Source organism: Diceros bicornis, chromosome 24 (assembly GCF_020826845.1).
Source record: "Diceros bicornis minor isolate mBicDic1 chromosome 24, mDicBic1.mat.cur, whole genome shotgun sequence".
NCBI classification, from domain to species: Eukaryota; Metazoa; Chordata; class Mammalia; order Perissodactyla; family Rhinocerotidae; genus Diceros; species Diceros bicornis.
Genome location: NC_080763.1, coordinates 38,433,134 through 38,456,810, shown reverse-complemented (window position 1 = coordinate 38,456,810; position 23,677 = coordinate 38,433,134). Strand labels below are relative to the sequence as shown.

Here is a 23,677-nt window from a genome sequence, read left to right as displayed (position 1 = left end):
AAAAGTAACTTAACCTCCCAGACATAACCTCCCTCCGTTGCCCTATCTGTAAAGCTGGGGTGACAATAACAGTGCCTCTCTCTCATAGGGATGCGACGAGGATTAAATGGGTCTGCACACTGGAATCACCTGGAGATCTTTAAAGATTCCAAACCCAGGCCACGCGCAGACCAAGGAACTTAAAACAATCTCTGGGGTAAGAGGCAGGCCTCAGTATTTCTGAAGCTTCCCTAGGTGGTTCCAATGTGCGGACACGTTTGGAAACCAATGGGTTAAGGGGCTCTGCGCACTGGTTTTAATCCTTCGGTGGACACTTCTGGAATCACTGAGGCTCAAGTCCCCACGCAACCTAGGACCCCCAACCCTACCTAATCGCACACCCGCCTCCCCAGGCTCCCGGGGCTGTTGGGCCCAGAAGCCCCGGCCGGTGCACGCTGGGACTTGTAGTCCCTCTGGTTCTTCGGCCTCGCTCCCGCCTCTCATTGGCATTCGCAGAGGCCCCGCCCCGAAGCTCCACCAATCACCGCGGCGCAGTAAGCCCTCAAAGCGGAGAGCGAGGGTGCAGCGCCGCAATCACTGCAGGGCGGACGTCGGCGGGTGGCTCGTCTGAGGCTGCGCGTCGCGAGGAGTTCCCACGGTCCTGCCGCCGCCGCCTCCGCGGTCACCCGTAGCAGGTAACCGGGAGCCCCAGCGGGGGACCTTGGTCGGGCCCCACGTCCGGTGCCAGGGACGCCCGTCCCTGCGGTTCTTGGCCTCACGGCCGGGATTTTCAGTTCCCCTTGCCCTTTCTGAGTGATCCGATTCTCACTTTGCGAAGGAGAGAATCCCGAGGGAAACCCTGCCGCCTGTCAGCCGGCCATCCTATGGCGGGGAGATCTCTTTTGTTGCGCGTGCTGTGTCTGGAAGCCCAGGCTCCTCCTCCAAGGGGAGCGAAGAGCCGGCCAGAGAGGAGAGGGCGTTTGCTAAGGTCCCAGAGCTCGGGAGTGCCGGGCAGCGTCTGGGGCGGGTTCCGATCTTCACAATCTGTCAACAGTTTAGGCTGTTGGTGCTTTTAATGCGAAGGCTTGCACCCGTTTCCAGCCAGGTCTCCGTATCCTAAGGGAACGGGCTGTTAACGGCGACAACAAAAATACCCAAACGTATAAAAACATTTCTGAGAAGTCAAGGAAGCTCTAGTTCTCAGAGGCTGAGAACTAGAGCTGGTGGGAATTACATGATGATTCATATCAACCATGGAAGTGAAAGGATTTGGTCGCCTGCCCCTAACTCTTCGAGTTGAGGTTATACCTACAGGGGTTATTTCATGCCAAGAACTGTAGATCTGGCGGCTGGAAGAAGGAACTTTGTGTCACGTGCTTCGTTTTGTAGATGAAAGTAAATGCCCAGGGTTTGAGACTACCCCTGTGGTATGTAGCCAGTGGAGTAGCTCAGCTTTCTTTACTGTAGGGCTGCATTCCTTAGCAAACATTCATTGAGCCTTGTAAGCTGTTTGAGCAGGGGTGATTTTGTAAAGAGGAGGGGCAGTCTATATAGACTTATGGGAAAAGGTAGAACTTTGCAGAGAGAGGGATGCTTGAATGGAGTTTGAGGGATGGGCAGGCGCTAGTGAGATGGAGGAGAAGAGCATTTCACCTGGAAAACAGCATGGTGAAGGTGTGGAAAGAGCCGCAATTTTGGACCTGGAGTCCCGGAGCCTGGTTGGAGCAAGAGATTTCATGGGGTGGTGGATTTCACGAGCCGTGAGAATAGAGATGCATCTTGCAGGGCCTTCTGTGCTGCTGTAAGAGATTTGGGTTTTGTGCTGGTGATGTGTTTTTCCAGTACCTGCTGTGTTTGCTAATTCAGGCATTTAAGCTGGTGGTATCCATTCTGTTGTTCACGTCAGGCCAGCCGTTTGATTCTAGTATTTTTTAAATTCTTTTTGTCCTTAAATATCAAGGGAAAAAGTCAGATGTCAGTGCCTCCAGAGGAATGAGCCTCTTCGGGATTAAGTCACCTGAACCAAACTCAGAAGAGACTGGTGTGCAAACCAGAGAACTGGTTTAGTGATCATTGATGAAAAATGATAAAAACCAGCCAGGCTGTACCTGTCATGTGGGCTGAGGGTACATTCTCGCTCCCTAGGGCAGGCTGGAGAGACCAGCTGTTGAAGTTTTGTTGGAATAGGGCCATGTCCATTGATTTACATGTCGTCTCTGACTGCTTTCATGATACAGCAGGAGAGTTGAATAGTTGTGACAGAGATGGCATGACCTGCAAGGCTGAGAATATTTGCTGTCCAGCCCTTTACAGAAAAAGTTTGCCAACCCCACCCTAGGGGAAGGCTCCCTGAGAGGCGTGGTTGCAGCCAGAATGCTGCTTGGGTGAGCTCAGAATCTGTAAGAGCTGCTGGGTGGGTCACCTCAGTAGTCAGTGTCACATCTCCCGTGTGGATGCTACTGGAGAGCTCTGGGGACAGAGGTGCTTTTGGTCCTAGGCTCTCTCTTGCTTGCCTTCACTGTTGCTTCATACATTTGTATAATTACACCTTTTATTGTTACCTCCCATCCCCATGGTGAACCCTGGTCAGGTCGAGGAGACTTGAGAGAGCTTCCTCACGTGCACCTTAACACATTAACAACAGCGGGTTCCAGTGTCGGGGCAGCCTGGGCAGTCCACTGCCCTCATCTGTTCCCTGACCTCATCTTAGGCACGGTACTAAAAAACAAAAGCAAACAAAACAGAAAGCTTGGCTGTTTCAGGATAATCTAGGGCATCTTATTGTGGTTACCCATCCATCCATGGACCTTGCAGTGGAGCTAAAGAAACCTGGATCCGGCACCAATTTAGATTCTTAATTCTTACAGATTAAGAATTGAGTTTTTGGGAAGAGACATCCAGGGGGATTAGAGCAGCGTGGTTCCCTGGCCGGGACGCCGGGCTTCGGGGCAGAGGCAACTAGAGCCTGCCAGCGTTCGTGAAGAGGCCTGCTACATCAGTGTGTCGTCCTGGGTGGCACCCAGAATTTGTAGAAATGCATGGTCTCAGGCCCTGCCCAGGCCTACTGAGTCAGAATCTGCATTCTGACAAGACCCCAAGTGATCTGGGTGCACAGTCAAGTTGGAGAAACACTGACCAGGGGCGCTCTTAGTTTTTTAAACTTTTACTGACGCAGGACTTCCTGTTTTTTCACTTAGCGGAGAAAATCCATCATTTTGAGTTTTAGCACAGTGTTAGACACAGAATGCTGAGGATGGTTTCTTAGGCTTGAGGTGGTTCACGTCTTACACGGCTGTGTGCTCCGTGAGGACAGAGGCTTTGTCCTGTCCCTACTGCGTTCCCAGCACCCAGCCCGTTGTCTGGCAGGGTAGGTGTTCGGGAGACTCCGGTCAAGTGAGTGAATGAATGAGTAAATAAGCAAATGAGTGAATGAACAGTTTTGCCGAATGGCGTCAGAGGCAGAGGCCAACCTCGTAGACTCTGTTCTGCTCTGAGTCCGTACATCTCAAAGACTGTTGTTCCTCTTATCTCAGAGTGACAGGCCTGGGTCTGTCACAGGAAGATTGTTTTTTTTTAGAACAACATATTCAGGACACAGGGCAGGGTCTGATCTGAGTATGCAAAGTGGCTAGGACTTGGCCTTAGTCCTGCCTTTTGTGCCTTAAGACTTTATTTAAAGTTTTGGCAATGAAGTATAAAATTGGGCATGTACTTTGTTAAGAATAAAGCCTTGAGATGCAGAACCATGTAGCAGAAAGGCTGGACCAGGAATTCGGAAGGCATAGATTCTGGTCTCTGGCCGGAGCTGGCTGTCCGTGGATATCGGGCAAGGCACTTCTCTCTTGCTTGAAGCTCCCCTTCTGTAAAACAAGGATTAAAATATTTGCCCTGATATTATGTTAAGCAAAATAAGCCAGATAGAGAAAGACAAACGTCGTATGATTTCACTCAAATGTGGGAGATAAACACATGGATAAATAGAATAGATTAGTGATTACCAGAGGGGAAGAGTGTAGGGGGGTGGGGAAAAGGGGTAAAGGGGCACTTATGTATGGTGACGGACAAAAACTAGGCTATTGGTGGTGAGTACGATGCAGTCTATCCAGAAACTGATATATAATGGCATACACCTGAAATTACACAATGTTATAAACCAATATGACCTCAATAAAATAATTTTAAAAAAAAATTTGCCCTGCCTTTTGTACAGAATACATATAAATGGGTTGTAAGTGTTATACAAAGACTTTGACTATAGCTTATCCAGGAAACTTCCTCACAAACTTGTAAATTGCCCCTCAATGTGTATATTGAATGTATATTAAATTTGATACTTTTGAAAGTTTTACAAACTTTATTGTATAAGCAATATACATGAATTGTAGTAAAAAGAGACAAATATGAAGAAGAAAATCATCCTTAATTCCACCTACCACCCAACTACTGTTAACTTTTATCTCTGCCTTCCACATTTTTCTATGCATACATTATATGTATATTTTTTTCTTACAAACAGTTCATAGTATGTCGTAGATGTTTTTCCAACACAGTGAATTTTGTTGATGAATTCTATCTGCTATATTCCAAATTGGGACAAAAACTTGAAAAGGTTGCCCAAAGAGCTTTCTTGATATTCTTTGGTTTATATTCATGACTTCAGTCTGTAGTGAAGGTTGGGAGATACGGGCAGCTCTCTTCACCACCTGGGGAAAGGGACAGCAGAGCTAAAAATAAAATTCTGCTCTGTCATCATTTTTATCCTCAGCATGTTCTGTCTGATGACTATATGGTCTTATCTTTTTGACCCATTTACTGTAATATTTTTTAGGGGCCAACAGTGTTCTGTTCTCGTCATTCCTTTTTCACTTGTCTCTGCTTTTCTCTTCCTAGATTTCCTCAGTCGAACTCCCAGAGGCACAGAATGATTTGGGAACTAGCTGTGTTGCTCAGCTTGGTCCTGGGAATTGGTGCTGTTCCTATGGACGATCCTGAGGATGGAGGCAAGCACTGGGTGGTGATTGTTGCAGGTTCAAATGGCTGGTATAATTATAGGCACCAGGTAAGGAAATGACTCATCTTTTTCTTTATGACACTGGCATTCCGTAAACAATCCTGGACATTGTAATAGAACAGACTTTTTTTTTTTTGGTGAGTCACATTAGCCCTGAGCTAACATCTGTTGCCAATCCTTCTCTTTTTTGCTGAGGAAGATTGGCCCTGAGCTAGCATCCTTGTCCATCTTCCTCTACTTTATATGTGGGATGCCACCACAGCATGGCTTAATAAGTAGCGCGTAGTCCTCGCCCAGGATCTGAACCCGCAAACCCTGAGCCGCTGAAGCAGGGGCGTGTGAACTTAACCACTATGCCACCGAGTCAGCCCCAGAACAGACTTTTTAAAAAGCCATTTTCATTCCCATTAGGCTGGCAAAATGTGTGTTGGCGAGGATGTGGAGAAGTGAGAACCCTCATGTGTTGCTAGGACGATTAGTAGAAAATGGTACAGCCATTTTGGAAAACAGTTTGACAGTTCCTCAAAATGACCGCTGTGGGGTCACTTCGATCTAATGCGAAGTTTCTCAACATTGGCACTATTGACTTTTGGGGCCAGGTAATTCTTTGTTGTGGGAGACTGTCCCATATATTATAGGATGTTTAGCACCATCCCTGGCCTCTACCTACTAGGTACCAGCGGCATCGCCTTCTCCTCATAACAACCAAAAATGTCTCCTGCCTTTGCCAAATGTCCCTAGTTGAGACCCACTGGTCTAATGCCTTCATTTTATAGATAAGGAAACTGAGACTTAAAGAGAGGAGATGATGCCCGAGGCCACACAGCAAGTTGAGGTGTAGACGGGACTGAAGTCCGGGGCTCTGGTAAAAGCATCAGGGGGCCTCTTTGCCTGCCACTCCTCTGCCCTGGGCTCTCCCCTCACACCCTCCTCCCCATCTCTCCTGATGTTCACGCCATATCAGCCTGGCAGAAGTTAGAGAGAAAAGAATGCACGTCCATAAATACATGAAAAGTGTAGCCTTCTGGTGGGAATGTAAAATGGTGCAGCTGCTTTGGGAAACAGTCTGGCAGTTTCTCAGAAGGTGAAACATAGACTCACCACATGACCCAGCAGTTCTACTCCTGGGTGTATACCCAAGAGAAATGAACACGTATGTTCACACAAAAACTTGTACTCAGATGATCATAGCAGAATTATTCATAATAGCCAAAAAGTGGAAACCATCCAATGTCCATCAACTGATGAATGGATAAACAAAATGTGGTACTTCCATATAAGGGGATATTATTTGGCCGTAAAAAGGAATGAAGTACTGATACATGCTTCAACCTGGATAAACCTTAAAAACATGCTGAGTGAAAGAAGCCAGTCACTAAGGATCACATATTATAGGATCCCATTTATATGAAAGTCCAGAATAGGGAAATCTTATCGAGACAGAAAGTAGATTAGTAGTTGCCAAGTTCTGGGTGGAGGGGAGAATGGGGAATGGGGTCTCTTGGGGGTGATGAAAGTTCTAGAATTAGATAGTGGGGATGGTTGCACGACTTTGTGAATATACTAGAAACCGCTGGGTTGTATATTTTAAAAGGCTGACTTTTATGAAGCTGTTATTAAAAAAGTCATTTAATCTTTTAATTCTCAGAAACGAGATGCTAGACTCTCACAGTATGTGCTGGGTTCTCTTCTAAGAGTTCTTTACACAAATGAACTCATGTAACCTCTGTAGTGGGTGACGTGCGTTAGGTCCAGTTCTTATTCTCTCTTTATGAATGAGTAGACTGAGGCATAGAAAGGGTCAGCCCTTCACCCAACGTGGCACAGGTGGCAAGTGGTTGAGCCAGGATTCAAACCCAGGCCAACTAGCTCTGGAGCAGCACTGTCCAACAGGAGAGCCACATGTCATGGTGAATTTTCTAGTAGCCACATTTTTAAAAAAGTAAAAAGAGGGACCGACCCGGTGGTGCAGCAGTTGAGTGCACATGCTCCGCTTCGGCGGCCCAGGTTTCGTGGGTTTGGATCCTGGGTGCGCACTGACACACCGCTCATCAAAGCCATGCTGTGGTGGCGTCCCATATAAAGTAGAGCAAGATGGGCACGGATGTTAGCCCAGGGCCAGTCTTCCTCAGCAAAAAAAGAGGAGGATTGGCATTGGATGTTAGCTCAGGGCTGATCTTCCTCGCAAATAGGTGAAATTAGCTTTAATACGTGTTTCTTATTTAACCCAATATATCCAACCTATTATCATTTCACTTGTAATCAATATAAAAAGTGAATAATGAATACTTTTTCTTTGTACAAAGTCATCAAGATCCAGTGTGCATTCGCAGTCACGCTGCATTCAGCCGGGACTGGTCACCTTTGAAGTGCTCGGTCGCCACCTGTGCTCCTGATGGGTTGGCAGTGCTGCTTCAATTTATGTTTCCCTCCTGCAGAGTCAGTTTTCATATGTGTTAAATGAACTCCCTACCAGCTCTAAAATTTGATGATTATTGAATGACTTATTTCTTGAATGGTTTTTGTATGTTAGCTGAACAGGAAATTTGGCTTGATTGAAAAGTTGTTGTCATGGCAAAATGATCCCTTTTCCCTTTAATACTTAACCACAGACCTGACCCATTTCTAGAGGAGCAGCCCAAGTAGGTAACGGCTCAGCTCTCAGTTTCCTCCTCCTTGCTAACCATGAGTTAGAAAGATGAGATATTAAATACAGATACTGATAGTAAACAGGCTGATTGGTCAGCCACCCTGGTTTTTATACAACCACCTTTAAAAAAATATTGGTTAAACATTATTAAGTATAGATAGCCAATTACCCTTTGCTCCCAGAAAACCTTTTTTTAAAAAGTATTGCTAGTTTCCCTGGGTAAAATACTCAGTGTCAAAATAGAATAAAGGAAAGTGTGGCAGTGGCTACAGACTGAAATATTTGTCTCTAAGTAAGACAGGATGATGGCCCCGAGGCTGTGCAGAGGGGAAACACGTGCTGGATTACCATTGACCTCTTCCCATATCCCAACTCGCCTGGTTCTCTTCTCAGCCAGCTGCCAACATCTGCTTTCTTGATTTTGGAGGCTAATCATTGAAAGAGCATTTGAGGGCCAGCCCCGGTGCCCTAGTGGTTAAGTTTGGTACACTCCGCTGCAGCGGCCCGAGTTTGGTTCCTGGGCGTGGACCTACACCGCTTGTCTGTCAGTGGCCATCCTGTGGTGGCAGCTCACATACAAGAAGAGGAAGATTGGCAGCGGATGTTAGCTCAGGGCGAATCTTCCTCAGCAAAAGAAAAAAAAAAAGCATTTGAAAGAACTTTCCCCATGGGACCTATATAGACTTTTACAGTTACATTTTTATAGAGGTTTACATTTTCCTTGGATTAACACAGCACTCATTATCACAAATTTCTCTTGTTTAGGGAAGATTAATACACCAGGCACAATTAAATCATTGCAAAGTGTTTTGCTATGTGTTTTTTGATGGTTGTTTAAACCATGGTTTGTCTTGACTGAATTGGATTTCTCAGTTTTCCATTTTTGGCTGAGATTAATGGGTCAGAGAGGGCTTTGGTCAGAGGTGATGCTGGTGGGAACGTCTGCATCCAGTGTCCTGAGTGTGGGGCGGGTAAGACTTTCCTTGTGAGGGCAGATTCCTGCAATGGTGGGGGCAGAAGCCAGCCTGCAGTGAGTGGAGGAGAGAGGGAGAGGTCCCGAAGTGCAAGCAGCACATGGTGACAGCTGTACGTCTGTCCTTCCGACAGGCTTGTGGAGGGAAAAAGAAGTAGGTCACCAGGGGAGGAATGGGGGTTGGAGGAGGGTTTCTTTGAGCGTGTGAAGGAAGATCTAAGGCCTGAGCCGAGGAGGTGATTGTTGAAGTAGATTGAAGGTGAAGTTCACTGTGGCACAGGCCATCTGGAGAACTTTGAGGGTGATAGGAGTTGGGAGGAGAGGCAGATGTGGGCTGGGTCACTGGGAGAAGAGGGTTTGGAAGAGGGCCTTGAGGCAATGCTGGGCAGTGGGCTCCCAGGAGAAAGTTGTTTGGGGTTGTGTTGGCAGAAGGACAGGGGTGGTTGGAGAGTGGCGGGGGCGTGAGGAGCTTGGAGAATGCTGACTCGCACTCCTCTCTGCTGGTCTGCAGTTGGGGGTTCTGGGGAGAGAAAGGGAGCATCGCCTTCCCCAGGAAGGCTTTAAGAGCATCTGTGTCCTGAGGGCCGGGAGGAGGCAGGGAGGCAGGTTTCAGTTGTGACAAAGAGAGGGAGAAGTCTAGAACTCATACTTGTTGGAGTAGAGAGAAAGAAATGTGATAATGGAGGGTCGGGCAGAGACCGCCTTCTGAAAGACCGCCTTCCATTTTATATATTTTAAAAATGTGTGCAATTACCACTTTTTAAAAACAGCTTTATTAAGGCATACATTTACATGTCATACAATTCACCTATTATAATTGTATAGTTTGGTGATTTTTAGTCAATTCATACAGTTGTGCGACCATCATCACAGTTCGGTTTTAGGAAACTTTCATCATTCTGGAAAGTTCCTTCATGTCTGTTTGCAGTCCGTCCCTGCTCTCATCCCAGCCCCATGTAACCAAGAATTTACTTTCTGTCTCTGTTGTGTTGCCTTCTCTAAAAACTTCATATAAATGGAGTTATATAATATGTAGTCTTTTTGTGTCTGGCTTCTTTCACTTAGCATAACGTTTTTGAGGTTAATCCACGTTGTTGCAAAGGATCGCTTTTATATTTAAAAGAAGAAACATGCTTTTAAAGAGGGCGTGGTGGGAAGGGATTAGGATGGAGGGCTGAGCAGGACTGCATTAGGGGAAATGCAGTTAGTATAGGAGGGTGTCCTTGTACGTGCCAGCGGCGGTGCAGGGTCATGAGAGAAGGGGGGCTTCGGACTTATGCAGGCCTGGGGGCTGATTCCTGCTCTCCGCTCACCTGCTGTATGAGTTTGACGAGATCACATAATCTCACTTTAAATCTCTGAATCGCCTCTGGAAAGTGCAGGGTTGGTGGTGGGCTCAGTGAAGCAACCCTCCCTGCAAAGCCCCTGAGTCAGGGCCTCGCCCCCGCAGAGCTCAGAGCACATGTCAGGAAGTAATGGTACCATATCATGCATTACTTAACGATGGGGATACGTTCTGAGAAATGCGCTGTTAGGCGATTTTGACGTTGTGCGAACATCATAGAGTGTACTTACGCGCACCTAGATGATGTAGCCTACTACATACCTAGGCTATAGGGTACTAATCTTACAGGACCTCCGTCACATATGTGGTCCATCATTGACCATCATATCTTTATGCGGCGCGTGCCTGTATATGTACAGCTGTCAGATGAGCAGACCGTGAGAACCCCGTGTCAGCTCCTACCTGGCTGGAAAGTGGACCCTCCCCAGTGGCGTGGCTGGAGCATGCCGCTTGTATTTGGCCTTGTTGAAGCCGGTGTCCTTATGTAGCTGACAGTTGGCCTGAGGAGGAGGTAGCACAGGCGGACAGTGTGAGGACAGTGGCCTGCATCAGGAAATCACAGGATGCCTTAGTGAGCCTGCCAGAACTCCTAGCGCAAGCCATGAAAGAAGCTGAGTCACAGCAGTCTCTGCCCAGGAGTCCAGAAGGCTTTGCCTTCTTTTAAAGTCTTGCTCAATACCCTCTTCTCGAATGTTCCCTCTCTCCTGTTTCTTTTTTATTTTTTTTTTTTTGTGAGGAAGATCGGCCCTGAGCTAACATCTGCCAATCCTCCTCTTTCTGCTGAGGAAGACTGGCCCTGGGCTAATATCCATGCCCATCTTCCTCCACTTTATATGGGACGCCGCCACAGCATGGCTTGCCAAGCGGTGCATCGGTGCACGCCGGGGATCCGAACCGGCGAACCCCGGGCCGCCACAGCGGAGTGTGCGCATCTAACCGCTTGCGCCACCAGGCCAGCCCCCGCCCCCCCCCTCCTGTTTCTAAGGGGGAAAAGTGCATATAGGTCAGATATGTTCAAGGGAAGTAATTCAAGTGCCTTTAACGTCATTTCCAAATTGTTTGACTTGGTTTAACCCTACTTTTATTTCTTTTGAGTGCCAGTAAACCCTTCACTCAAACAAAGAACCCATTTGAGTTAACAAAGTTAGAGACAACCAAGTGCGCACAAGGACCCGGGAGAGAACCACCTCCTAACTTTGAGACCGCTGCACATGGAGGAAGGGCACAAGGCATCCTCGGGGTCAGGAGACCTGGGTTTGAATCGCTGAGCCCTTCCTGAGTGTGTCCTCATCTGAGAAATGGGGACAAAAGTACCGCCTGTCAAGGCGCGGCTGAGGAGCCCAAGCAGCGTAGCAGAGCGCTAACACAGGACACGCGGAACCTGCCCTTTCTACAATAGATAACTTTGTTGAGGTATATGTTAAATATCATATGTGATTCACCCATTCTAAGTGTACATCTCAATGATTTTTTAGTAAATTTACCAAGTTGTGCAAACATCCCCATAAGTCAGTTTTAGAACATTTCCCTCATCCCAGTAAGATCCCCTGGGACCTTTTGTGGTTCCTACCCCCAGCCCCAGGCAACCACTAATCTACTTTCTGTATCTCAATTTGCCTTTTAGGGCCTAAGTTCATGTTTTTTTTTTTTTTTTGGTTAGGGAAAATTCGCCCTGAGCTAACATTTTTGGCCAATCTTCTTGTTTTTTTTTTTTTTAGCCCTGAGCTAACATTTTTGGCCAATCTTCTTGTTTTTTTTTTTAGCCCTGAGCTAACATCTGTGCCAATCTTCCTCTATTTTGTATGTGGCTTGACGCCACAGCGTGGCTGACCACGAGTTGTCCGTGCCCAGGATCTGAACCCACAAACGCAGGCTGCCAAAGCGGAGCACATGGAACTTGAACCACTCGGCCATGGTGCCGGCCCCGTAAGTTCATCTTTTTGCATGTGGATATCCAAATTGTCCCAGCACCATTTATTGCAAAGACTATTCTTTCCCAAAGTAATTTTGAAATCAGAAAATGAAAGTTCTCCAACTTTGTTCTTCTTTTTCAAAATTGTTTTGGCTCTTCTAGGTCTTTTGCAATTTCATATAAATTTTAGGATCATCTTGTCAATTTCTGCAAAAAAAAAAAGCCTGCTGTTTTTTGTGTTTTTTTCCTTCACTTTTAATAGTATTAAGTCTTCTGATACATGAATATGAGGGGTATCTGTTTGTTTAGATCTTCTTTAATTTCCCTCAGCAGTATTTTGTAATTTTCAGTGTACAAATCTGTACTTCTTTTGTTAAGAAGTTGTGTGTTTTTGTTTTATTTTAATAAACCTGCCTCCTGGCAGGAGAAATAAATGATAGAATGGTTTGTCAGACATGAGTGGGTGTGCCTGCTCACTTCTACTTTCATCATAGGGGTAGGTTAAATCTGACATAATATTAGTTTGATTTTTTTTCTTATGAAATAGAAACGTGTGTGCAATTTAAAGAATAGCAATAAAATGAATACCTGTTTACCTTGTACCCAAGTAAGGAAAAAGAAAATCACTAGTACCTTGTCCTCTGTCTGATGGAATCCCCCTGTTATGAGAGGTTCGGGGATTCGATCGGAGGCGTAAGAGAAACTTTCCACTCCAAACAAACGGACTGAAGGTATATTTTATTATATAGAGGATAGTAAAGGCGATAGTCCGCAAACAGATCCGAATAGGTCAAATAATAAGAGGGAAAAAACATCAGCTCAACTGGAAAAGGAAAACATCCACATCGGCTGAGATAGCAGCAGATCCGAATAGGTCAAATAATAAGAGGGAAAAACATCAGATCGATCGGAAAGGGAAACACCAGATCGACTGAAGGGAAATGACACAAATCAACCGGAAAGAGAAACACCAGGTTGACCGAAAAGAGAACACATCAGATCAATTACTTCACAGTAAATCAATTACTCACAATATCCACCCCCCACTGCTGGGAGAGTCCTGTCAATCGGCGCAGCTGGGCAAGGATCACACGTCCTGGGCAAGGTGTCCCCTCCACAGGTGGAACTCTCACCGGGTCTCAGTTTCCAGCAGTTTTTATACCATCAATAATTTTCAGAGTAAGCAATTACAGAGTTTGCAGAGCAAGCATTTAGTGTTTCCATGCACAAATGGTTGTCAGTGGCGTACGTGCACTGAGCCCCCTGGCTAACGTCCCAGCCCAGTAATTGTGTACGTGCATTGTTCTCTCTGGTTATCGTCCTAGCCCGGCACAGATGGCCGGTCCATCCCGTGCTACGACGCTCCAAGAGCCTTGAAATGTTACAACTTGCAACTCTCTCCGTGAGAGAAAGGCCAGTTCCCGGGAAAAGGCCAGTTCCCACCACACAGAAAGCAGCTTTATATTTCTTTGTGAGCTGGTAGCCATAGGTCAATGGAGCAGCCAAACATGGCTGTACTCATGTCAAGATATTTTCGGCCGTGGCCGTCTCCGTTAACCATAAGACACCATATGCACAGACAATGAACTTCGCACACAAGTACATAAGGCACATCCAAGAACCCAACATCCAATGACTATAATAATTATAAAACTATCTCACAATAAAGGACCCAAACCCCAAGGTAACCAATCAAATAACCCCTTAGAATATGAAATATTATTAACTTGATTTTGCAAATCATACACAGCATCAAAGATAACATTAGATAGGGTAACACTTAGGCCTAACAAATTAGCTTGTAGAAGTCCAGACCAGCTCCCATCACGGAGGGTAGCAGAAGGCAGGGCAATAGAGAAATTATCTTATACTGAGAAGTTGCTTGATGTTTCTGAGATCAAACTTCTTGGCCATTCATAGTCCAGGTTACAGGTCCCACTGGTGTAGAGCAGTTGGTTTAACAGTGCAGGGTCAAAGGTTGTCCTACGGAGACGTTAGTTGGTGTGCAGGTCTGCAGCAGACATGGAGTTGCAGGATAGCATAGTGAACACAGCAGGAAGATCTATTCACGCAGAGAAACAGAATTTTTAGGAACATGATATAACTGTTCATTTCCTGGATACATAACTATGAGTGTTGCAGCGGGCCCTTGGGCCACTACTTCTGCGGCACAGGGAGCCGCATTGGGTGGGTGTGTCACCCACACCTTTGCTCCAGGTTTCCATCCATCTGTAGACCCAATCCTTGCATTCCTCTTTTAGTTAATTCACTTGGAGGTTGTCCTTGTGACACATTTGGAGTCAGGAGGGGAAGCACCAATAATTGTCCCACTTGTTCCCCAGACTCTACAGTTAGTACTGTGTCACTACCATTATATAATATAAATTTTGTTTCTCCTTGGTAATCTGGATCAATGACTCCTCCCAGTACATCAATACCTTTTGCTGCCAGTCCTTTTAACAAACCAAAGGTATTTTTGGGAAACTGTACCCCTATCCCAGTAGGGACTATAGACTGCTTCTTAGGGGTCAATTGAATAGAATGAACGGTAGATAAATCCAATCCAGCCGCTTCGGCCGTGGCACGAAAAGGCTGTTTAGCAGACTGAGTCAGGGGCCAAGAGGTTAAGGTCATAAACTCATGGGTGGCGGCTGCCACTTCTGTAATCTTTGCTGGTAACAACCTTGACAGAGGAGTCTCATTAGGGCCTAGAGGCCTGTTATTTAACACATTTAGAGCAGTACTTAGATGGTTGTGCCACTCCTTTAATGAGCCATGACTGAGTTTCCTCAATTGTTGTTTAAGCAATCCGTTCATTCGTTCTATGAGGCCTGCAGCTTGGGGGTAATAAGGTATATGATAAATCCATTCTATATAATTTTCCTTGGTATAAGTTTGAATCAACTTACCTGTAAAGTGGGAACCGTTGTCACTCTGAATTTGCCTTGGTGTTCCATAATATAACTTAATTGTATCTAATAATTTTATGGCACTCTGTTGGGTGGTCACTTTAGCTGGTATAGCCAATAAATAACCAGAATATGTATCAACAGCAGTGCAGGCATAAGTATATCCACAAGAATTTGGCAATGGTCCAATAAAATCTATTTGCCAGATATGGGCGGGAAATAATCCCTTTTAGATATGACCTTGGTAGGGGTGTGGAACTCCCTGTTTGTTTAACTGTTGGCTTAACTGACATTGTTGTACTGCAGTGGCAATATCATCATGGGTGACAAGGATTCCCCTTTGTTGTGCCCACCTGTATGAAGCTTGTTCTCCCAAGTGTCCACTCTTTTCGTGGACCGATCGTGCTAAGCCTGGGTTGTGCGTTGCACGAATCTGCACCAGCTGATCAGCATGAGAATTATGCTTTCGTTCTGCAGAAATTAAAGAACTGTGAGCATCAACATGAAATACAGTAACAATCGTGTTTTGACACCATAACCATATGTCTTCCCATAATTTCTTTCCCGGTATTTCTTTATCATTAATTTTCCAATAATGTTTTTTCCATTGTGGCATCCACGTTGCCAAACCTTGTGCCACTGCCCATGAGTCAGTATATATATGACATTGTTGCCCCTGTTCTTGTTGAAGTGCCTGATACACTGCATAAAGTTCAGCATATTGGCTACTCATATTATCTCCGGTGGTGACAATTGTTTGTTGGGTGGATGGGTTATAGACAACTGCTTTCCATTTCTGTGAGCCCGATATCATTTTGGCAGAACCATCTGTAAACCAGGTATGTTTTTGTTGTTCTTCAGTCAGTTGATCATATGAGATACCCCATTTAACAGGAGATTCTGTTATATCAATCTTAGGTGACATAGTTGGCTCACTGCTGTATTGAGACACTTGTTCATGTAATAGAGACAACCCCTTTGGGCCAGATTTGGCCCGATCCTGAATATACCATTTCCATTTGATGATATTAAATTCTTGTGCATGTCCGATTTTATGAGTAACAGGCGTGCTATGAATCCATTGCATAATGGGTATTTGGGGTCGCATAATTACCTCATGTCCCAGGGTAAGGCTTTGTGAGTCTATTAGAGCCCAATAGCAGGCTAACAACTGTTTTTCAAAAGGACTATATCTTTCACTGGAACAGGGAAGCTTGTGACTCCAAAATCCCAGAGGATAACGTCGGGCACCTTGTTTTTGCCATAAACTCCAGCTGGTGTATTGATCAATGACATCTACCTGTAACTCAATGGGTCCTGGTTTAATTGGCCATAGATCTAAAGCAGTCTGAATAGCATGCTTGGCTGCTTCAAAAGCTTCTTTTTGTTCCATTCCCCATTCAAATTTATATTTTTTCCTGGTAACTTTATATAAAGGTGCAAGGAGCCGACTTAAATGTGGAATATGTGCCCTCCAAAATCCAAATAATCCAATAAATTTTTGTGCTTCCTTTTTGTTACGAGGTGCTGCAAAATCTAATATCTTTTGTCTAGCTTTAGGTAAAATTTCTTGTTTTCCATTATTCCAAAGTATTCCCAAAAATTTAACACTTGAACTTGGGCCCTTGAATTTTAGCTGGATTAGTTTTCCATCCATCCTCCTCAAGTGTGTCCATTACTTTTTCCAACTGTTGTTGTACTCTTTCTTCTTCATTTCCTTGGATCATAATTGGACATCATCAGGCGCAGGTACCTTTGCCAAGGTTTCAGCAACCTGTCGATGGCAGATAGTGGGGCTATGCATATATCCCTGAGGAAGTCTAGTAAAGGTATATTGTTGTCTCAGCCACGTGAAAGTAAACTGTTCTTGGACACTTTTAGGTATAGGTATGGTGAAAAAGGCATTAGCCAAGTCTATGACTGCATACCAAGTGCCTGGATAACATTGCACTTTTTCTATAAGAGTAATCAAATCAGGGACGGCAGCTTGAATAGCCGGAGTCACTTTGTTTAGCTCTCTGTAATCTACAGTCATTCTCCACGTCCCATCGCCTTTTTTAACAGGCCAGATAGGATTATTCCAGGCTGTAGTTACTCTGCGAAGGACTTTTACAGCCAAATAATCTTCTATGGTCTCAGGTATTTCTTGTTGTCCTCCAGGGATGCGATATTGTCTTTAACTGACCACTTGCGTGGCACGTAGAATTTCTACTTCATGATGCAAACATCCCACAATTACAGCATTAATATGAAAAGACAAAGCTCTAATAGCAAATTGGTATTGTCCATCAGCCAAATTTAATGTCAATCCTTTTAGAATATCAATCCCAATTATATATTCTGGTATCGGCACAATCATAACTAGATACGTGCGCCGGGGTAGTTGCCCAATTTGGATAGAAAGATTAGTGGTAACTGCCTGGATTTCTTTTCCTCCCAATCCAGTTATCAGAATTGACGTACCTTGAAACTTAGTTGGATTCCCATAGATAAGGGTGGCCTCTGCCCCTGTATCTACAAGTGCCTGCACACTAGTTGTAGATCCATTCTTCCAAAATATTTTAATTGGTACATGTGGTCTAATATCTTTTCTTAATGTGGCACTAATCGATACAGAGGTTTGGCCTTCCCTTCAATCACGTAAGTCAGCAAAAAGAGGATCCGAGGGAGGAGGCGGTGCACTAGGTGCAGTAGGCACTGGGTTGGAAGCATTCTCTATACTGTCCCTTCTATTTACTTGTTTTACATTCAGCCCTTTTTCTTTATATAGTTTCCGTAATTCTTTAGTGTCAACTCCATCAATCTGGTCTTTGGGTACTCCTGCCCGGAGTAGGGCCAAAAACATATCACCTCGAGTCATTTTATCCTTTTTAAAGAATGTTTTTCTTTTTTCCCTTCCTGGGGAGTTTTCAGTTGTCTGCCAGTCTCCCAAGTCTGCCAGCTGCATAATCTTATCTGCAAGTGTTGATATAGGGTTTTCAGTTTCATTCATGAGAAGGGTTGTAATTATTTGTTTGTATGCCGGAGGTGCAGTTTTTATCAACTTGTTTCGCACCTGGACACTTAAAGTCATTTCATTTAAATCTTCACCACACCCTAGAAACACAGCCCATTTCATGGTTTCTTCTCTAATCTTTTGGACACAATCTTCTAAAGTATACCACGGTCTATTAGTGTCCAGCCACATATTGTCCGTGGGGTATTTATCTTGACCTCCTTTTACTGCAAGAGCCAATAAAGTTGTACCATCAGTGCCTTGTCCATGATCATTTTGGGGGTGAGCATTCATGCTCCAATCTCTGAAAGCGCCCTGTATTACTGGATCATTGGACAAAATTACAAATTTAAAAGCATCTCCTGCATCCAGATTAATTCCTGTAGCACCCATATCATATAGGCGAACAAGCCAGGTTATAATGGCTTCTCCAGGCTTTTGTGTAGCCCGGGCTAAAATATCAGAAATTTCTTGTTGGTTAAAATCCTCAATCACATCCTTCCTTACAGAATGATTACCATCCATTTCCATCCGCCGACGGCAAAGAGGACGTGCCTCTGTGCGTTTGGGCGGTTTTTCCTCTTCCTCATAATCAGTTTCAGAATCATCATCCCAGATATCACCATCCCATGTGTCCGGGTCCCATTTAGGACCGGCCGATGCTATGGCCATATGAACTTTTCGTTCATTTACTTTTCCTCTCCTCTTTCTATATTTATATTTGGCAACTCTTACAGCAGCCTTTTCTGCTATAGCTTGGTAGTTACGAGCCTCATCTCCCAGTGCATGATATTGACGTTGAATCATAGCCAAGCGAAACTGCAAATCTGAATTTTCTTTCTCCAAGAGTATCTTCTCTCTCTGTATCTTATCCCTATCTTCCATAGCCCGACGATAAGCAGTCAACAAACACCAGCCTCGCCGTGCCAAAAAGGAAACATCATCTTTCTTTTTCCTTTCCACCGTCTGCAAAGCTTTGGTCACATCCAACGGTTCAAATCGTCGCAGACGAGCATCCCAAGCTTCACATAACCCTGACCTACGAGCCCACTCCCCAGCCAGAGTGCAAAAGGGAGGGTCCTCCCATCCTGGAATCTCTTCCACCTTGGCTTCAGTTACCTTTCGTTTGAATAGGAAAGGCATCTCCTTAATAGAATCCTGCTCACAGCGCCAATTATGTTATGAGAGGTTCGGGGATTCGATCGGAGATGTAAAAGAAACTTTCCACTCCAAACAAATGGACTGAAGGTATATTTTATTATATAAAGGATAGTAAAGGCGATAGTCTGCAAACAGATCCGAATAGGTCAAATAATAAGAGGGAAAAAACATCAGCTCAACTGGAAAAGGAAAACATCCACATCGGCTGAGATAGCAGCAGATCCGAATAGGTCAAATAATAAGAGGGAAAAACATCAGATCGATCGGAAAGGGAAACACCAGATCGACTGAAGGGAAATGACACAAATCAACCGGAAAGAGAAACACCAGGTTGACCGAAAAGAGAACACATCAGATCAATTACTTCACAGTAAATCAATTACTCACAATATCCACCCCCCACTGCTGGGAGAGTCCTGTCAATCGACGCAGCTGGGCAAGGATCACACGTCCTGGGCAAGGCGTCCCCTCCACAGGTGGAGCTCTCACCAGGTCTCAGTTTCCAGCAGTTTTTATACCATCAATAATTTTCAGAGTAAGCAATTACAGAGTTTGCAGAGCAAGCATTTAGTGTTTCCATGCACAAATGGTTATCAGTGGCGTACGTGCACTGAGCCCCCTGGTTAACGTCCCAGCCCAGTAATTGTGTACGTGCATTGTTCTCTTTGGTTATCGTCTTAGCACGGCACAGATGGCCAGTCCGTCCTGTGCTGCCATGCTCCAAGAGCCTTGAAATGTTACAACTTGCAACTATCTCTGTGAGAGAAAGGCCAGTTCCCAGGAAAAGGCCAGTTCCCACCACACAGAAAGCAGCTTTATATTTCTCTGTGTGCTGGTGGCCGGAGGTCAATGGAGCGGCCAAACATGGCTGTACTCATGTCAAGACACCCCCTCCCTTCCTCCAGAGGGCAGGCTCCTGAATTTTCTGTCAACCACTCCTTTGCTTTGCGTTATAGTTTTACCATATATTTATTTAACTGTAAACAACATAATGTTGACTTTAGCGTATTTTGACTTTTATATAAATGTAATCACAGTGAATGTATTTTCTTTGACTTGTTCTTTTTCTCATTATGTTCCTGAGATTCATCTATTTTGAAGCACGGGTTGTATTTCATCCGTTTTTGGGTATTCCATTTATGTGAGCTGTATGGTATTCCATTATGTGAGTGTATGACAGTTTATTTTTCCAGATATTGATAGTCCTTTGGGTTATTTCTTGGTTCTTGCTGTTATGGGTGATGTGATGAGCTGTCTCCTGTTAGACATGGGCCAGAGTTTCTCTAGCGTCTGGCTAGGGGCAGGATTGCCGGGTTGGAGGGCACGTGCTTCAACCTGATTGGATAATGTCAAGATGTTTTCTTGAGTGGAGTGCCCATTACCCTATACTTCCACTATCAGTGGATTAGTTTCCTATTGTTGCTGTAACAAATTACTACAAACTCAGTGGTTTAAAACAATACAAATGTATTATGTTACATCTCTGGAGGTGAGAAATCTGAAGTGTGTCTCAACGGGTTAAGTCAAGGCCTACATTCCTTTCTGATGACTCTGGAGGAGATTCCGTTTTCCTGCCTTTTCCAACTTTTGGAGGCTGTCCTCATTCCTTGGCTCTTGGCCCCTTCCTCCATCTTCAAAGCCAGCCATGGCTGCTGAGTATTTCTTACATTGTATCCCTGTGACACTGACTCTCCTGCCTCTTCCTTCCACATTTAAGGACCCCTGTGATTACATTGGGCCCACCAGAATAATCCAGGATAACGTGCCTATTTTAAGGTCAGCTGATTAACAATCTTAAATCTGTGTGCTGTCTTAATTCCCGCTTGCCATGTAATGGCACATATTCACAGGTTCCGGGGATTAGGATGTGGACATCTTTGGGGGGCTGTTATTTTTCTTGCCACAATTGGTGTTTGAGGGTCCTCATTATTCCACGGAAATGGGATTTAAACATTTTAACAATTTGTATATATATAGAATATTTAGTAACTATTTAAAAATGACCTATGTTTAGATTTTCAGCTCCTCCCTCTTCCTGGGCTTCTATAGTTTTAATTATTTTTTTATTGTCTCTGTATGAAGCAATATCAAGTTCTGGCGTCTGAATGCCTGGGATATTTCACTGTGAGCTGTGTGACTTGGGCAGGTCACCTCACCTCCCTAAGCTTCTATTTCCTCATCTATAAACTGGGGATCATTACCTTTATCACGTAGGGTTGCTATGAGAATTAAATGAAATAATGCATAGAAGTTCTTAGCATAGTGCCTGAAAAGTAGAAGAAAGTCACTAAATGTATGAGTTTTCATATTTATTTGGTCATCTAACAGCTCTTGAGTGCCAGGCTCTGGACTCGCCCACTCAACAGTCAGCAGCTGTATGTTGAGCACCCATTTTTGCTGTAAAATCCATTTGTGTGAGGCATCTACAGGCAAAATGCTGAGTTTAATGTTTGATGAGCTTTATTTTTGTTGTTGTGCTAAGTGCTGTTTGGAAGATGATGGGTATGGGAGGTCTAGTTCCTTTTTTTTTTTTTAATTTTATTTATTTATTTATTTTTCCCCCAAAGCTCCAGTAGATAGTTGTATGTCATAGTTGCACATCCTTCTAGTTGCTGTATGTGGGATGCGGCCTCAGCATGGCCGGAGAAGCAGTGCGTCGGTGCACGCCCGGGATCTGAACCCGGGCCGCCAGCAGCGGAGCGTGCACACTTAACCGCTAAGCCACGGGGCCGGCCCCGGAGGTCCAGTGCCTAAAGCACTCCTCCAGGGGGGCACAAATAGCTGGGCATACTATTCCCTTTATGCTTATTTATGTCTGTTCTAGGAAAGCCATGATTAAACATACACAGAAAGTTAGGCCACATTTTTCCTTTCTGTCCTCAAGTGAATTCCGTGTCGTGGAGTGTAGTACGTGTCATGTGAAAAAGGAAGTCGGGGATGTCTTCACCCTTCTCTGGACAAGGACTCGCAGTAGCAAAGTTTTCTTTCACCCTTCAGATGGCCACCTTTGTTGTTATTGTTATTTTTTAAACTAAAGAGCACATTCCTCATTTCAATTCCTGAGTCGAACTTTTGAGTTTTCACCCGATTCTCTGAACGGCGACTATGGCAGCCAAAGGTACTTGAATCAGAAGAATCCTGTGTGATCTGGAACTAGCTCCTGAGCTTTTAGTCTGTGGGTTCGTCATTTTGAGTCATTCTGTTTTTCAGACCTAACTCAGGGCTTTCAGGAGACTTTTATAGGGTGTTGGAAATGAAAAGTTATTCAGGACTTCCGGGACCTTCAAAGGCCCTTGTTTCCTGTAGATGTGGTGGTGATGGGTGTACGTGTGTGTGTGTGTGTGTGTGTGTGTATGTGTGTGTGTAGTCCACGTATATGCTAACTGCCTGGTGAATAAGAGCTTGGATAATCGGGAGGGGGGTGATTTTCTTAATTTGGGTTGAAAAAATATAAATGTATGTGTTTTAAAATAATTTCAACACCTGCCCAATAGGGAATGATTGACAGCACATTTTCCATGAGAAGGAATGTGTTGTTCATTAGAACTCTAAGATTGGCCTCCTTCTAGCAGAAGCTGACACTTGACAAAATTGCTTCCCCAGGCGGACGTGTGCCACGCCTACCAGATCGTCCACCGCAACGGGATCCCCGACGAGCAGATCATCCTGATGATGTACGATGACATTGCCTACTCTGACCAGTAAGTGGGAAGCGCTTTGAACTTGGGGGTGAAGGACTTCAGGGCATCTTTGAAAAAAATGCCTACAGACTCACAGAAATCCTTGGATCGGTGGCCTAACATTAGAATATAAACGGACTGGGATGGAATTCTACAGGGCTGCTTCATGTGGAGCTTGAAGCTAATTCGGGGGCACCCTGGCAGCGGCAGGGACATGGGCAGTGGGTGCTAAAGGTGTTTGGGGCGGGCGCTGTGGGAGGCGTAAGGCTCAGTTTCCTTCTGAGCCTGGAAAACTCATCACTGGATTCTACAGTGCTCGTTCCTGACCTGGAGCAGCTGGACCACACAGAGGGGCGCCTCAGCGGCCCTGTGCATAGAAGGCTCGTTTGTAGGTTGAATCCTACTACCCTTCTTTCTGTACACATTTACTTTTGTAGTTTGTTACATTTAATTTTACAAATAGTTCTGTCACTCCCGCTTATCTGATTTCTCAAGGAGATCAAGAGCAGCATCTTAGCCAGTGCTAGTCTCCCCAGCTCCTTGGTTACCCTGCCGTGGCCCCGACGAAGCGTGCTGCCCTTTGCTGTGATCACGTGACAGCTCATGGTCCGTTCTGAGCTTCAGTGCTTAAGCTCTTGTATGGAAGTCTTGCCTTCTGTCCTGTCGTTTGCTGCAAGTAGTTTTGCTCTGAGAGATCTCTGGATGAGATCTTGCCCCCAAGATGCTATGTGGTTTCCAGTAGGAGGCTTTGGTCCCTGTCCTCAGTGTTCAGAGCTCAGCCCTTCACTGCTCCTGCCAAGAACTCGAGAGTTGCGGGATATGCACGATCCGCAAGCTGCTCAAGTTACTGATGCATTGGCTACCGCGCGGGTGATGAGAAATGTGTTCAACGAACATGATCGTTTATTTTTACACGTAATGAGGGCGTGTTTTTGTGTGTGTGTGTGTGAGGAAGATCAGCCCTGTGCTAACATCTGCCAATCCTCCTTTCTTTTTGCTGAGGAAGACTGGCCCTGGGCTAACATCCGTGCCCAACTTCCTCCACCTTATATGGGACGCCGC

At 45.0% G+C, this 23,677-nt stretch overlaps 1 protein-coding gene across 1 annotated transcript in view; it reads left to right on the top strand.

The window, feature by feature from the left end:
- Positions 1–629: 629 nt before the first annotated feature.
- Positions 630–23,677, top strand: part of LGMN (legumain) — a 36,778-nt gene continuing 13,730 nt past the window's right edge. Inside the window, exons 1-3 of the mRNA XM_058567579.1 lie at positions 630–674; positions 4,870–5,038; positions 22,539–22,636. Coding sequence (XP_058423562.1) covers positions 4,901–5,038; positions 22,539–22,636 — 236 coding nt within the window. The 5' untranslated portion in view covers positions 630–674; positions 4,870–4,900. The remainder of the gene's footprint in view (positions 675–4,869; positions 5,039–22,538; positions 22,637–23,677) is intronic.